Source organism: Microchirus variegatus (assembly GCF_963457635.1).
Source record: "Microchirus variegatus genome assembly, chromosome: 10".
NCBI lineage: Eukaryota > Metazoa > Chordata > Actinopteri > Pleuronectiformes > Soleidae > Microchirus > Microchirus variegatus.
Window position 1 is genome coordinate 7692112 of NC_139811.1, and position 15329 is coordinate 7707440.

General features: G+C 40.3%; 1 protein-coding gene across 1 annotated transcript in view; it reads left to right on the plus strand.

Annotated features, from left to right (window-relative positions):
* The window catches only part of LOC310933100 (microtubule-associated serine/threonine-protein kinase 1-like), a gene marked incomplete at both ends in the record, with an annotated part of 45625 nt that overhangs the window by 22930 nt on the left and 7366 nt on the right, over nucleotides 1-15329 (plus strand). Inside the window, 15 exons of the mRNA XM_083896522.1 lie at nucleotides 1110-1185; nucleotides 2804-2876; nucleotides 4756-4916; nucleotides 5892-5967; nucleotides 6520-6729; nucleotides 8441-8542; nucleotides 11233-11365; nucleotides 11457-11524; nucleotides 11934-12010; nucleotides 12888-13096; nucleotides 13179-13317; nucleotides 13398-13530; nucleotides 14057-14222; nucleotides 14324-14425; nucleotides 14958-15080. Of these exons, the coding sequence (XP_083752648.1) occupies nucleotides 1110-1185; nucleotides 2804-2876; nucleotides 4756-4916; nucleotides 5892-5967; nucleotides 6520-6729; nucleotides 8441-8542; nucleotides 11233-11365; nucleotides 11457-11524; nucleotides 11934-12010; nucleotides 12888-13096; nucleotides 13179-13317; nucleotides 13398-13530; nucleotides 14057-14222; nucleotides 14324-14425; nucleotides 14958-15080 (1848 nt within the window). The remainder of the gene's footprint in view (nucleotides 1-1109; nucleotides 1186-2803; nucleotides 2877-4755; nucleotides 4917-5891; nucleotides 5968-6519; nucleotides 6730-8440; nucleotides 8543-11232; nucleotides 11366-11456; nucleotides 11525-11933; nucleotides 12011-12887; nucleotides 13097-13178; nucleotides 13318-13397; nucleotides 13531-14056; nucleotides 14223-14323; nucleotides 14426-14957; nucleotides 15081-15329) is intronic.

Consider the following 15329-nt stretch of genomic DNA (forward strand, 5'->3'; position numbering starts at 1 on the left):
TTCTTGTAATATTGCGACTTTATTTTTATAATATTATGACTTTTTTCTCATAATATTACAACTTTATTCTAATAATATTGCAACTTTTTTCCCATATTACGACTTTATTCTTGTAATGTTACAACTTTATTCTTGTAATATTGCGACTTTATTCTTGTAATATTGCGACTTTCTTCTCATGATATCGCAACTTTATTCTTGTAATATTGCGACTTTATTTGTGTAATATAACAGCTTTATTCTTGTAATATCGCAACTTTATTCTTGTGATATTGCGACTTTTTTTGTGTAATATAACAGCTTTATTCTTGTAATATCGCAACTTTATTCTTGTAATATTGCGACTTTATTCTTGTAATATTACAACTTTCTTCTCATAATATTACGACTTTATTCTAATAATATTGCGACCGCTTTTTTTCCTGCTTTCTTTCTACTTTCACTGGTGTCTTAGTTGATCCTGTGTCATAATTTATAACAAGATGTGTTTTTTATAAAAAAAATTTATTGGTATGGGTATGATGTTATTTGGCCTGAGTTAGACACAAAGCATTGTTTTCTTTTTTCTTTTTTTTAATGTTGCCATGGATTAGCTGCACTAATCATCATCATCATCATCGTCATCATCCAAGAGCAGCACTCCCATTTTCTTTATTTTTCAGCCAAATTCTATTTGTCCCCAGGGAGCAATTCAAGCGCTCACAGAGCGGACATTAAAACATTACAATAACAGTTCAGAAATGTTAGCACGTGCGAGGTCGTATCCGACCCTTCTTATGTTGTAACCTCTGGCATCTTCACGTCAGCTGCTCCTTTGATAGCTTGATACGTGACGTTTATGATCAAATGTCTCAGCCCGTTCATCAAAAACAGCCTCATTACTGTTCACAGCACGAGGCAAACAGAAGTCTAACATTCGCACGTCTATAAATCAATGTTGGGCCTTAATGGTTTGGCAAAAAATCAAAATCAATTTCACACCATAACGCCCCGTCAGACACTTCGTAATAATTATAAATAGTTGTTGACGTTGTCATGGCAGGGTTTTTTTTGTTTAATGCTCTCTTGTATCTCTAAATAATCTGTTTGTATCTTCTCGTCTTCATCAGGGAGCAGCCCTCTGGACAGCCCGCGGAACTTCTCTCCCAGCAACCCGGCACATTTCTCGTTTGCCTCCTCCAGAAGGTCACTGCTTTATATCGCTAAACATGTACTGTTTGCGTGTTTTGAATGAGACGGAGGAGGAGGGCTTGAGTTGGGATGTGTTTATTGTGCTTGGTGCTTGGACACAAGGGGGGGGGGGGCACATGAAGTCCAGACACAGGTGCTGATGATGGGTGGTTGACCTCACCAGTTGACATCACTTACTCCACAACAAATCCTAATACACTCTTAGAAATAAAAGTGCTAAGTAGAACCATATAAGGTTCTTCTGCTTGTCCTCATAGGACACACGTGTCAAACTCAAGGCCCGGGGCCCAGATGTGGCCCTCCACGTCATTTTATGTGGCCAACGAGCGATTAATTGGTCTTAAAAATCTGTGTTGAAATAGGTCTGTGCTGCTTTAAGGCGTGCGTTAACCATAAACTACATTTCCCACAATGCATGGCGATTGTGTTTCCTGCAAAGTGATGGCACCGCCACTAGATAGTTATTTATCAATATGTTACAGAGTAGTTACCTTTATTTTTACATTATATTTGGTTACATTTAGTTACATTTATTCTGTATGACGGTCACATCTGGCCCTTTGAGGGTCACCATTATGCTGATGTGGCCCTCAGTGAAAATGAGTTTGAGACCCCTGTCATAGGAGAAGCCTTTTTTTTCCACCTGGAACCCTTCTGGAGATTTCCACCAAGAACCCTTTTAAAATCCTTTATTCAGGAAAGGGGTTAAAGGGTTCTCTGGATCAAAATGGTTCTTACTGGAACCATTAGTGTTACCAAGAACCCTTGAAAAACCCTTTCTTCCGGAAAGGGTTTTTCAGAAGCAAATGGTTCCAGGTAGAACCTCAGCCCTTGTTGAAGAACCCTTTTAGAACCCTTTTTTCTAAGAGTGTACTCATTATATAGCTTATTCCGGTAACACATATTCACCATTAACTAGGTGCTTACTAACATGCATGTAAGTCGCATACTAGCCCTTTATTAGTAAATATTAAGCATGGATTAACACCTTATGTTGGAAAAATCTTACTTCATGTCATAATAGAGGTAGAATAAGGTGCTAATACATTACTAATAAAGGGCTAGTAAGCTACTTATGTATGTTAATAATCACCTACTTAATGGTCAACTGTATTGTCTGACCTCACCTCACCTCACTAATCCTCAAACTGGAAGCAAATACCTACAGGATTAGATTAGTTCAATAACACATGGATGCCATGCGGTGTGTTGTTATGAAATAATGCAGAATTAAATAAGGATAATACATTAAAAAAGTGGCTCCTGGACAGTTAATCACCACTGTCACTCAGTCAGACACAGACTTCTATAAATCCTCTCTTCATTTATCAAACCCGTCTGTCTGCCTGTCAACTGTGCCATCTGAGTGTGCGGAAGCAAACTGAGTGAGTGTTCTGTGTCCTGTGTTCTCCTCGCTGACGAAACGGCTCCAGGGACAAAGTAGTCGTGTTATAAGTCATTGTGGAATCTTTTAGTGGCCGCTGAAATTGAGACGTGCCTCTCGTGAGTCGCTGGGTTTGGTCTTGTTTTATTGTGTTTATGTCAGAATGTGTGGATGACTTTGGGTTGAGCGTTTGTTTAAATTATGTGATGTTGTGTGTTTTCCCTGCAGAGCGGATGGACGGCGGTGGTCTCTGGCGTCTTTGCCCTCTTCTGGATATGGCACCAACACTCCCAGCTCTACGGTAAATAGAATTATTCCCTCTTAGTGTCGTTTAAACGCCATTAAGCAGGAACTAATATGTTAATATTAAAAAAAAATCAACCTCTGACCTGGAATTGAAGATTATTATACTGCTGTAAATTAACATTTATATGAAAAAGTATCCAGTTTTATAGAGGGTTTAGTATTCAATACTTGTCTTAATCCCTGTGCCCTTTCACCACGCTCTCTCTGGTAATGTTAGACTCTGGCTCTGTTCTCTGTTCGTTATTAGATCTTGTTTCGCAGCAGGCTGCTTATTGACTTACTGTTTGTGATGAGATTTACTCCTGAGGTATCAAAATTTTGCTATTTGATATGTTGTAGAATTTCCCCCGCGCAGGTGGCACTCGCTGCTCGGCTTTTCTGTTTAAAGCTGGTACGAAGCATTTGCAGCGTTTTTTCTGTTTTTTACACACAAATACAATTGAGAGCGATAACTCGTTGGAGCTGAGAGCGAGCAGACGTCCTGGAGACCCACTGCCCTGCATGGTTTAGACGTGTCCTTGCAGAAGCCTGATAATCTGGATTGAGAAACTCTGGCCTAGAGTGAGTTACTGCTCTCCTCTTAAGCCCAATGTATACTCCTGCGTAAAGTGTTCTACGTCGTGTCCGTCACTCCGTCAAGGGACAACGGAGACGACAAGGGCTGCTATTGGTCCTCAGCACAGGCCGACAACGTCGCCGCCGAACTATAAATACGTCATATCTTAATACACAAACCACATGTTTAGACTCTAAATGGCCGAGAAACGGCCACTGTTTCAATGTTTTTCAGCTGCAACAACAACAACAGTCGTTCTCTCTTAGACGCCATTGCTCACTGTAGCCAGAAGCACAACAACCTTGCATAGTGACCCCTACTGATCGGGCGGGAAATTGCAGTGCGTATCCGGCACCTGGACGGAGAACTATGAAGGCTGGAGGGGTCTCCGTGGTTACGCAGTTACTTTAGACTGACAAAAGGAAATGGTTGACACACTTTAAAATAAATGAATTATATTTTTTCTAATGTAAGCAAATTGTCGTCCTATAATTTAGTACATTTAGTTTGAATTAGCTTAACTAGCACATAGTGAACGGGTACGGCCCTAAATAAATACAATTAAAGGTGTATATTGACTACTTGGTTTGTGGGTTGTGTCCAAATAGATGTAATGTAAATGTTATGTACTTTATTTCTGTAGCCCTTCACAACAACCCAAGTGCTTTTCAAAATAAAAGCATCACAGACGCACAGCATTAAAAGCAGACGGTAAAAATCATGAAAATCATGAAACATAAATCACAACATACCAAATAAAAACACGCAAAAATAAAAAAAAAACTGTATTAAACTGAATAAATATGTTTTAAAGATAAATAAATAATAATAATAATAATAATAAATATCTCTTTAAAAAATAGATATTTCTTATTTGGAAATGAACCAAATCATGCTTGCGGATTTATCACCTTTAGAATACTTTCGTGTGAATGTCCTGATGTCTCGTCTCATAAGCTCAAAAGTTTGCAGAAATGTCATTCTCAACTGAAATAGCAAGGAAAAATATATTACACTGTTCTGTTGAATCCAAAAAATAAAAACCCACAATGGAAATATAGTAAAGTATGAAAGAAAAGTCCATTTCAGTCATCCATTTAAGTCTGGTTAAATCTGGTCTGAATCTCAGGTTTTGTCTGTGACCCTGAGGCTAATGTTCTGTAACTGTAATAACTCTTACTGTCCTTCAGATCAATTTTTGATAATGTGCTTGATTTGGTCTGGTTTGTGTCATTAATGTTCCTTCCAACTCCTCCACCCTGTCTTATATCTTCCCTCCCTTCCTTCCTCCTCCTCCTCCTCCTCTTTACTCCTCCAGTCCTCCAGCTCCTCACAGGAGCGTCTCCATCAGCTGCCCTTCCAGCCGACCATGGACGAGCTCCACTTCTTATCCAAGCACTTTGGCAGCACTGAGAGCATCACGGACGATGACGGAGGACGCAGCTCTCCTCACATGCGGCTGCGCTCCCGTAGCCTCAGGTCTGCAGCAGCTTTGACTAAACACTGTCCTGTTTTTTGTCCTGTTCCACGACTACATTAAAACCAATAGAATCTCTGTTTAAGAAGGTTTTAAAGCCTCTTTTCCTCATGCAATATCCTAAGTTTTGAAATTATGTAAGAAACTCAAGCTTGGACTTGCTTGTTAGCCTCTACTCGAGGTGATTGTGCAAAGCCTCATTTACCTATACAACAATCAGTAAACAGGTGTTATGAAGTCAAAGATATGAATAACATTCTGGCTTTAATACATACAAATAATAACACATCTCCAGTGATGGCTTAAGAAGAACCAGATCTGTAAAGTAGCCTTTTGACTAATTCTACCATTTTTGCATTGATATGGTCATCAATATGCTTCGGATCTTTCTAATTAAATACATCTTAAATGTCTTAAATCGCCCTTGACAGCTGGCCGATGCTGTTTTTTTTTTTTTCAAAGAAAAGCAGACTCAGACAGAAACTGTGAAGATAAAACACGTCTCTGAACCGGAGAAAAAGACAAAGTCAGCACATGAAATCGGTCCAAGCCAACCGACGTCAGCAGGCAACGGCAGAGATGGAGGAAAACATGCACAAGAAAACAAACTCATAATAATAATAAGTATTATTATTACTGCTGGAAAAAAGAATAGATGCCCTGGCAAGGGGTCAGAGGTCAAGGTGAGATAAGAGAGAGTGGATAAATAGGGATAATCGGATGATCTGGGCACAGGAAACGCAACAGGAAATAAATAGTGAACAAATTGAATCCAAAAAGAACACTTCATTGTTGCTCTAATGCACAGTTTGTTGCCTTTATGACTTTAGCATTAGCAAAACATCCCATACATAAGGCAAAGGAGACATCTTTCTCCCCCAACTATCTTTATACAGCAGTATTTATACATTAATAACACGTAAAGTTTGAAAAAGCCTCATCTTTCTGACTGTTTCTCCGTTCTTTTCTCTCTGTAGCCCAGGACGCTCCTCCTCCTGCTATGATAATGAGATCGTCATGATGAACCATGTGTACAAAGAGCGCTTTCCAAAGGTAACACACACACACACACACACGGACACACACACACACACACACGGACACACAGTCTGATTTTTTTATGTTGTGTGTTGGATTGAGTTCACAGATCTGCGTGCATGAATGTTTAATATCATACATCCAAACGCTAAAAAGCAGAGCTATGGGGAATATAAAACCATGACAAATGAGATTATGCGACACTGCTCAGCCAGACATGTTCAACCCTGTCAGAGAGAGAAGTTTATCTATGAAAGCTGCTACAGTCCAACAGCTGGAAATAAAAAAAAAACATTCAGTTCTTTTCTTCATCTCAGTCCCTCGGTATCAAAAGGAAATGGGGTAAAAGCTTCCTTCATGATACTAATCAAGCTCTAGGAAATTGGCCATTATGGCTCATAGTTCATTTAAGGTAAAAGCTGTTTTGGCTGTGTTTTCTTCACACAACAAAATCCCACTGTCTCGGGCCGCAGATTAAATAGCTTTCTACGAAGTCACAAACGTTTCTGAAGAAATTAAATCTCAGTCTGTGTTTTTTTCTAACGCGTCGTCGCCTCCCTCCACCAGGCCACGGCGCAGATGGAGGGCAGGCTGGCCGAGTTCAGCCAGGCTTTCTCCCCCGAAAATGTTCTCCCGCTCGCCGACGGAGTCCTCAGCTTCATACACCATCAGATCGTGGAGCTGTCCAGAGACTGCCTGGCCAAAGCCCGCGAGGGCCTCATCACCTCCGTCTACTTCTTTGAGCTGCAGCAGAATCTGGAGAAGCTCCTTCATGAAGTAAGTAATGACATTAGTATTCAATGGTTAATAATAATAGTTAATAAGTTATTCAAGCACTCTCACAGTAGAGCGAGAACCTATTGGAACTCCTAGAATTGTTTTTTTTTTCTTCTGAAATGATCGTGTTTTCGTTGGTGAAAATGGACGAGAATCGACACACAAATCAGAAATGGCGAAAAGCGTTATTAAAAAAGGGTAATACGTTAATTTGGTGCAAAATGATCCAGTAGCGCCCCCCAAAGGCCAAAACTAAGTTGCACCAAATTTCATGAAACTCGGTGAAAAAACTGGCGTCCATCTTGGGGTGGGGTCTTTAAACTCGACGGTTGTGGGTTTGATTCCTGCGCACCGCTAGTGGATATGCCGATGTGTCCTTGGGCAAGACCAGGTTGCCCCTGACGAAGCAGTATTAAAGCACCTTTGAGTGGTCACCAAGACTAGAAAAGTGCTATATAATATAATATAACAAAACCTAATATCATATAATATGATATAATATGATATAATATGATATAATGTGATATAATATGATATTATATCACATAATATGATACACCATAACATAATATAACATAATATGATATAATAAGTTTATAATGTGAGTTATGTTTTATTATCTTATTTTTCTATATATTTATATTGTCTTATAATGTGGGTTCTTTACAATGTAATGTTTATTTTTTTAGTAAGTTTAATGTCGTTTTTTTTAAAAGTTATTTACAGTATTTTGTTGTTCTTTACATTTATATTTTCACATACTTCATTTGTCTATCAACAGTATAAAGAGAACATTTTTATTTTTCTGGAATATTTACGAATGGTAATTAATCGTGACTAATCCACAGCTGCCCTGTGATTAATCTGATTAAAGATTTTAATCTTTTGACAGCCCTAAATATAAGATAATATCATATAATATAACATATAAAGGAACTCATCTGAACACAGTCGATTTTGCACTTAACGCATCAAAGAAGGAAAGTTAGCAAACGTCTCACTCATTCAAAAGGGGCGTGGCCATCTGAAACAGGAAGTGTTTGCCTGTAACTTTTACCCGTAAATGAAAGTCCCATCTGCAAAATAACTGTACAAGAGATCATCAGTCAGAAATCATCAGCAAACGTAAACGAAGTCGAGGGCATAGCGCCACCTGCTGGCAGCACGGTGGTTGCGAGGACCCAGACACACATACACAGCTTATTCACTTTGTGAAAGAGTAATAGTTTGTAAAGCAGCTTCTATGACATCAGTCACACACACAGTGTTGAATTTCATCCAAACGCACCCTGCCACTGGTGAGAGATTGAAGATTGATATCGCGGCGGCTAATTGAGCTTGTGATTTGCCGGTAGGAGATAACAGGCATCGGGGGGAATCTCATTCTCATCAGCAGCTCCACTTTGACGACTTGATTAGACGACTGTGATTACTGTGGGCTGTCTGCTCTGCTCTGAGCAGTCTGACTGTGTCTGCTGTGATTTTCATTGTCAGATATTCTCATAACTGACAGTTTCAAACTCTTGCCTTGCGTCCCCCATATGTGTCCTTTTGTCTCACTATTACTAAATGCTAACACGTCTTTCTTTCTTTCTTTCTTTCTTTCTTTCTTTCTTTCTTTCTTTCTTTCTTTCTTTCTTTCTTTCTTTCTTTCTTTCTTTCTTTCTTTCTTTCTTTCTTTCTTTCTTTCTTTCTTCGTCTCTCTCGTCAGGCCTTCGAGCGTTCGGAGAGCAGCGAGGTCGCCTTTGTCACCGAGCTGGTGAAGAAGCTTCTCATCATCATCTCGCGTCCTGCGAGGCTCCTGGAATGTTTGGTAAGATAAAACGCACACTTTTAACTCCAGTGTTTACTGCAGGGGTCTCAAACTGGCGGCCCGGGGGCCACATGCGGCACCCCCAATCGATTACATGCGGCCCCCCCACTTAATATCATGTTATAATGAAAACATGGCCCACGACCTCACCGTCTTTTAAACACAGTGTGTAGCTGAGGCACAGCTGCCAACGAGGTGATAGAATATAATATATGTTTGCTAGCAATGTTTTTTTATAACAGTAATAATAAGACATTTGGTCATAATTATCCCATTATTAAATGCATCATATACAACATTCAATTACATATATAAATACGCTTGTTAGGGCCTGAACCACGAATGGCAGTGGCCCCAAAACGGCTCCTGGTACAAATTTTAATTACAGTTGTCCACGCTATATTTAAAGTAATTTAAAAATAAATATCGTTTTTTGATATTAATACATTAATTTTGCATCATAAATGGTATTATTAAGTATACGTGTGATATCATGATGCAATATTGAGAACACTTTTTGTTCTCTAGGCCCCCTCTTGACCACAATAGATGCACATTGGCCCCCAGGTCATTTGAGTTTGAGACCCCTGGTTTACTGTTTCACTGAAATATTTAGTTTGTCCATCGTGGGCTACAGCTGTCTCTTGATATACACGACCGTTCAAAAGTTTGGGCTCACTTAGTTAGAAATGTCCTTATTTTGAAGGAAAAACACTTTTTTCAATGAATATAACATTTAATGCATCAGAAACACACTCTATACATTGTTAATGTGGTAAACGACTATTCTAGCTGCAAACGTCTGGTTTTTAATGGAATATGTGCATAGGTGTATAGAGGCCCATTTCCAGTGTTCTAATGGTACATTGTGTTTGCTAATGGCGTTAGAAGACTATTGGATGATTAGAAAACCCTTGTGCAATGATGTTAGCACAGCTGAAAACAGGTTTGCTGGTTCTTTGACGAAAGGGCAAAAGTAATATTTGGAATAAAAATCATTATTTCTAATCTAGTCAATGTCTGGACCATATTATCTATTCATTTGTGTATAGGTGACCCCAAACTTTTGACCAGGCTCATTCTGGTGTAATGTAAAAATGACACACACACAGCAGCAAAAAATCAAATCGAGAAACACTGATGTTTAGGAGCCGGTCCACGTCTGTCTGAGTGACGACGCCATTTGCATTTAGATTAGACCACGGTGCCATTTAAAGTTGAAATTTTCCCAAGGTTTCGACGTCTTTGTGTCCGTCTGTGTCCCCGGCGTCCCCGTGTCTCGTAACAGCGTGTCCGTCTTGTGTCTTCTCTCCCCCGCCGAGTAGTGTCGCGCGCTGACTCGGCTTTTGATGAAAAATGACAGCTGAGACCGTGACGTCGGAGAATCAATTTATTGTTGAATCCAGTGAGCCGATCCACCAATCCCGGTTTTCTGCATATCATTGCATTTGGATTGCAGCGTGTGTATGTGTGTGTGTGTGTGTGTGTGATTCATTGCATGTTTTTTTGGCATCAATAGAGACCGGGGGCTTGGCGAAAACACTCTACTGCAATACACCGTGTCAGCTTTAGTAATCTGGCAAGGGCATGAAGTCTTTGGCCCCACTGCTGTGACATATTTCTTAATCCAATAGCATTTGCACACAGGGATGTGTCCTTTTCTTTTTTTTCTTCGGGCTTGCAGTAGCCGCCTCTTTTACCACAGGCTCAGAAATACAGCACGGACATAAAACCATATGTCTGGTTTTCCTGAGGAAAATCTGATTTATTTCAGTCATTTCCTGTTTGTTCCCGACCCTGTGTTGTTGTAAATGTCGTTGTTTGGGGTCACATCAACATGTAAAATATAACTTTTAGGTCTGCAAAAACGAGTATTCAACAACATTTTTCTTGTTTAAACTCCCATAGAGTGGTGCTATCGCACATATGTGAGTTATGGAGGTTTATTTACATACATTAACTTGTTTTTATGGTCAAAAACCTCCTAGTTGCTGCAAGAATTCAATCTAATTCTCTCAACGAGAGCTTTCCGTACTGTCTTGTGATTGGCCAGGTACCTGGAAGTGACGTAGTAATTAACACACCAGCTCTCAGAAGCGCAGCTCCCCCCTCTGGAACGATGGATGCACTGCTACTCATTATCAAAACATTGTTTTAACGATGTTTAAAGATGCCATATGTAAGAATGTGGCCAAAATGGTTACTACATTCAAATTCAAAACATCGAGGTCTTTTAGGTTTCGTTTTCTGACGCAACTGGCAACCCGTGGTTGCTCGGCAGCTGAGACTCTAGTGGCTGCAATGATTGGTAGATGGTGGTAGGTGGCGCCACATGCCAAAACATGATTTCAAAATAAACATGATTTGCAGTCTGCAAAATATTTTCTGCTGGATCTGCTGTTCAGGAGACGGGATCCTTACGTCACGATTCCAGGCTTATTCAGAGCGCTTGCAGAGCCCGAGAATACAATAAAACCCAGCGTTCTCAGCAGTGGCTGAACTATTTGTTTCCAAACTTTAGGGCTTCATAAACGAGGTAATGGCAGATACACACCAAAAAAACAGCGTTAATCGGAACTTCCGGTCTATGGGAGCTTTAATGGAAAAACGGTCTCTGGATTCTGATTTCCATAAGAGAATATTTAGAGACAATCCCCAGTTTAAGTCATAAATCCCTTTATGTTTCCCAGGAGTTTAACCCCGAGGAGTTTTACCATCTGCTGGAGGCGGCGGAGGACCACGCCAAGGAGGGTCATCTCATGAAAACCGACATCCCTCGTTACATCATCAGCCAGCTGGGACTCACCAGAGACCCCATTGAAGGTGAGCGGGAGATGGAAATCCTGATTTAATTCCTAAAATGTATTAACTGTCTGCGGCCTGCAATTGAATCCAACCATATGTGTGTCATCAGAGATGGTAAACCTCGATAGTTACGACAGCGAGGGACCGCTAACACCTGAAACTGATGACTCCACGGAGGTGAGACATGAATTATTCCTTTGGTCGTTTTCCATCATCGTTCATCAATTTCCCTTACCTTTGACTTATTGACAGTTTAGAGTCTGGCCTGTCAGATCTCACTGACGGTGTCTGGTTCATCTGCTAATGACTTGGCATGACGTCCATTTGTCCGTCTAATTTAGCTAATGTATGCTGGAAAAAAAAAAAGAGGATATCCTCCTCCTTGAATTTCTGGGCGTTCCCCCAAACATTAGGCTTCCCTCCAAATGGCTGATATCGAGCTAAGTAGACAAAAATCGTGCAAGGAAAGGAAAGGATGAGGAAGATTTACAGTCACTGATTTTGTTGATACTTACTAACAGATGATGATGATGATGATAATAATGATGATGATGACAGCAGCACTGTGGGGTTTTTTCATCCACAGGGAAAGATCAGAGCGTTGAAACCACCAGCAGAAGAAGACTTCCAGACCATCAAGCTGATTAGTAATGGAGCATACGGGTGGGTACACATTTAGAAATAAAAGTGTTAAATAGAACCATATAAGGTTCTTCAGCTTGTCCTCATAGGAGAACCCTTTATGGCTCCAGGTGGTAACTTTATAAAAAGGCCCTTTTGGAGGATTCCACCAAGAACCCTTTTAAAACCCTTTATTCAGGAAAGGGGTTTAAAGGGTTCTCTGGATCAAAATGGTTCTTACTGGAACCATTGGTGTTACCAAGAACCCTTGAAGCAAATGGTTCCAGGTAGAACCCCAGCCCTTGTAGAAGGGACACTTTTTGGAACCCTTGTTTTTCTAAGAGTGTAGAGGATTAGGATTGCTACGTTTTTTTCACCTTAAAATGGAAAAGTCCATTTAAAAAGAGGTGATTTAATTCATTCATTCAATTCATTTCGCAGGAAATGAAATGAAATAAATGATACTGAGCATTGTTCCGAGTGATTGCTGCAAGCTTTAATGCTAATGGCTGTAAGATGAATGAATTGTACCAGAAATTGCTTTTCTCTGGAAAACTGCAACTGATGAAAACATGTTTGCATTGGTAATTTCCTTTGGTAAATAGTTTTAAAAAAACATGCAATATGTGGATTAGGTGAATTGGCCATAGGTGTGAGGGCTGAATGGTTGTTTGTCTCTATATATATGTGTGTATGAATGATCATGGTGGTGGTCGGAGGGGTGGATGTGTGTATAATGAATTATGGGTCATTTGTACACATTTTGGGTATATAGTAAAGTGCTATATAAATGTAATGAATAATAATAATAATGATGATGATAATAAAAACCTTTAAACCCAGCATTAATCAGGTTTATGGGCATATTTTACAAGCTACACGTAGAGTGAAAATCATGTGCTTCTCTGTTCCTAAACAGCGCCGTGTACCTGGTGCGTCACCTGGAGACGCGGCAGCGGTTCGCCATGAAGAAGATCAACAAACAAAACCTGATCCTGAGGAACCAGATCCAGCAGGCCTTCGTGGAGAGGGACATCCTCACGTTCGCAGAGAACCCTTTCGTCGTGTCCATGTTCTGTTCCTTCGAAACTCGCCGGCACCTATGCATGGTCATGGAGTACGTAGAGGGTGAGTATGTGAATGCACGGTGACTAAAATGGTCAATTCCTGTCGGCAGCAAGGCTAATCCAATAACTATCTCCGCTGACAGGTGGAGACTGTGCTGCACTGCTGAAGAATATCGGAGCGCTGCCTGTGGAAATGGCCCGCATGTACTTTGCAGAGACGGTCCTAGCTCTGGAGTACTTACACAACTATGGCATCGTGCACCGTGATCTCAAGCCTGACAAGTAAAGACGGAGGACATGCTCAAGAGTTATACTGTAAAGTTTATGTGGCTCATCATTAACTCTGCCGTCTTCATCCTTAGCCTCTTGATCACCTCGATGGGACACATCAAGCTCACGGACTTTGGCCTGTCCAAGATGGGTCTGATGAGTCTGACCACAAACTTGTACGAGGAACACATCGAGAAGGACACGCGGGAGTTCCTGGATAAACAGGTAATCATTAACGCGGGTTTTCTAATCATCCAATAGCCTTTTAACGCGATTAGCAAACACAATGTACCATTAGAACACTGGAAATGTGCCGCTATACACCTATGTACATATTCCATTAAAAACCAGATGTTTGCAGCTAGAATAGTCGGTTACCAAATGTACAATAATATATATAGTTTAATTTAATTTAATGTTATATTCATTGAAAAAAAGGAGCTTTTCCTTAAAAAATAAGGAAATTTCTAAGTGAGCTCAAACTTTTGAACGGTAGTGTATGTACACACGCACATTTACCTTCACTTTTGATTAAATTAAGTGTTAAAGAGGCTGTAAACTATGTAAAAACTGGTACTGCAATTCAAATAAGAGCGTTGACCTCATCTCCCCAGAATCAAGTCCTTTGTTGGTTGCCAGACAGTTTCCAGGAGATACCCACTGTTTCACTGTATTTATGCACATACTGAAACATAACTCCTAACATCCTAAATAAAATAAGTAAACAAACATCTGTTGTTGTTGTTTTGAGGTGTGTGGAACTCCAGAGTACATCGCCCCTGAGGTCATTCTTCGTCAGGGTTATGGTAAGCCAGTGGACTGGTGGGCCATGGGCATCATCCTGTACGAGTTCCTGGTGGGCTGTGTCCCTTTCTTTGGAGACACTCCGGAGGATCTGTTTGGACAGGTCATCACAGGTGAGGGATCAGAGATTTTAGTTCCCACTTACTTTCCTCAACTCTTAATCAAGTACGTTGAGTCATGTTCTCTCCGCCGTCTCTTTGCCTGTGTCCTGTAGATGACATAGTGTGGCCAGTAGGGGATGAGGCTCTCCCTCTTGACGCCCAGCACATGATCTCCTCCCTCCTGCAGAGGAACCCACTGGTTCGACTTGGCACAGGTGAGTGAGTTCTTTCATTCTAGCTTTTTTATTATCAACCATTTAGCATTACCTATTATTTTTGGCCAACTTTATGTAAATTTCGGTGAAGACAAGAACATCTCTGTCTCTGGAAAAACACAGTTCGCCATAAGGATTATGACCCCTTTTACCAAAGTGAAACAGATCCTTATTCAGGGCGATGCCGACTATTATGATGGTAATTTTCAAGTCATTCAGAGATACTTTTTGTTTTTGAGAAGAAAGTCAGCTCACTGTCAAACTGTTTTTAATTATTATGACTTTGCCATTTTTAAATTATTATTATTATGATTTTATTCTTTATTATTTGTTTCTCGTTGTTTATTTGAATGGAGTGAACTCCACACTCACACACACTCTTGAAATACACTCTCTGAGGTATAGTATACAACAAAACGTCTTGCATGTAGACTCACAGGTTCAATTTACCAACTTCTTCAGAGCTGTACATTTTTTTTTCTTTCACTTCACAGTACCCCTCTCACTCTCCTTCTTTTTACCTTCCCTCTAGGTGGTAATTTTGAAGTGAAGCAGCATGCGTTCTTCACAGAGGTGGACTGGAACAGCCTGCTGAGACAGAAGGCAGAGTTCATTCCTCACCTGGAGTCAGAGGAAGACACCAGTTATTTTGACAGTGAGTCGACTTTGGATACCTTAAAGCTCACATAGAGTGGTCCTGTTGCACATATATTATATGTTAGTTATGGAGGTCTACTTACATACATTAACTTGTTTTTATGGTCAAAAACCTCATAGTTGCAGTAAACGAGCCAATAGAAATCTGTCTTTTCGATAGCGATATTTCAGACATAAATCTCACACCCAGAAGACAGAGTGTGTTGTGATTGGCCAGCCAGCGTAGAGGCTTCCCAACTGTCTTGTG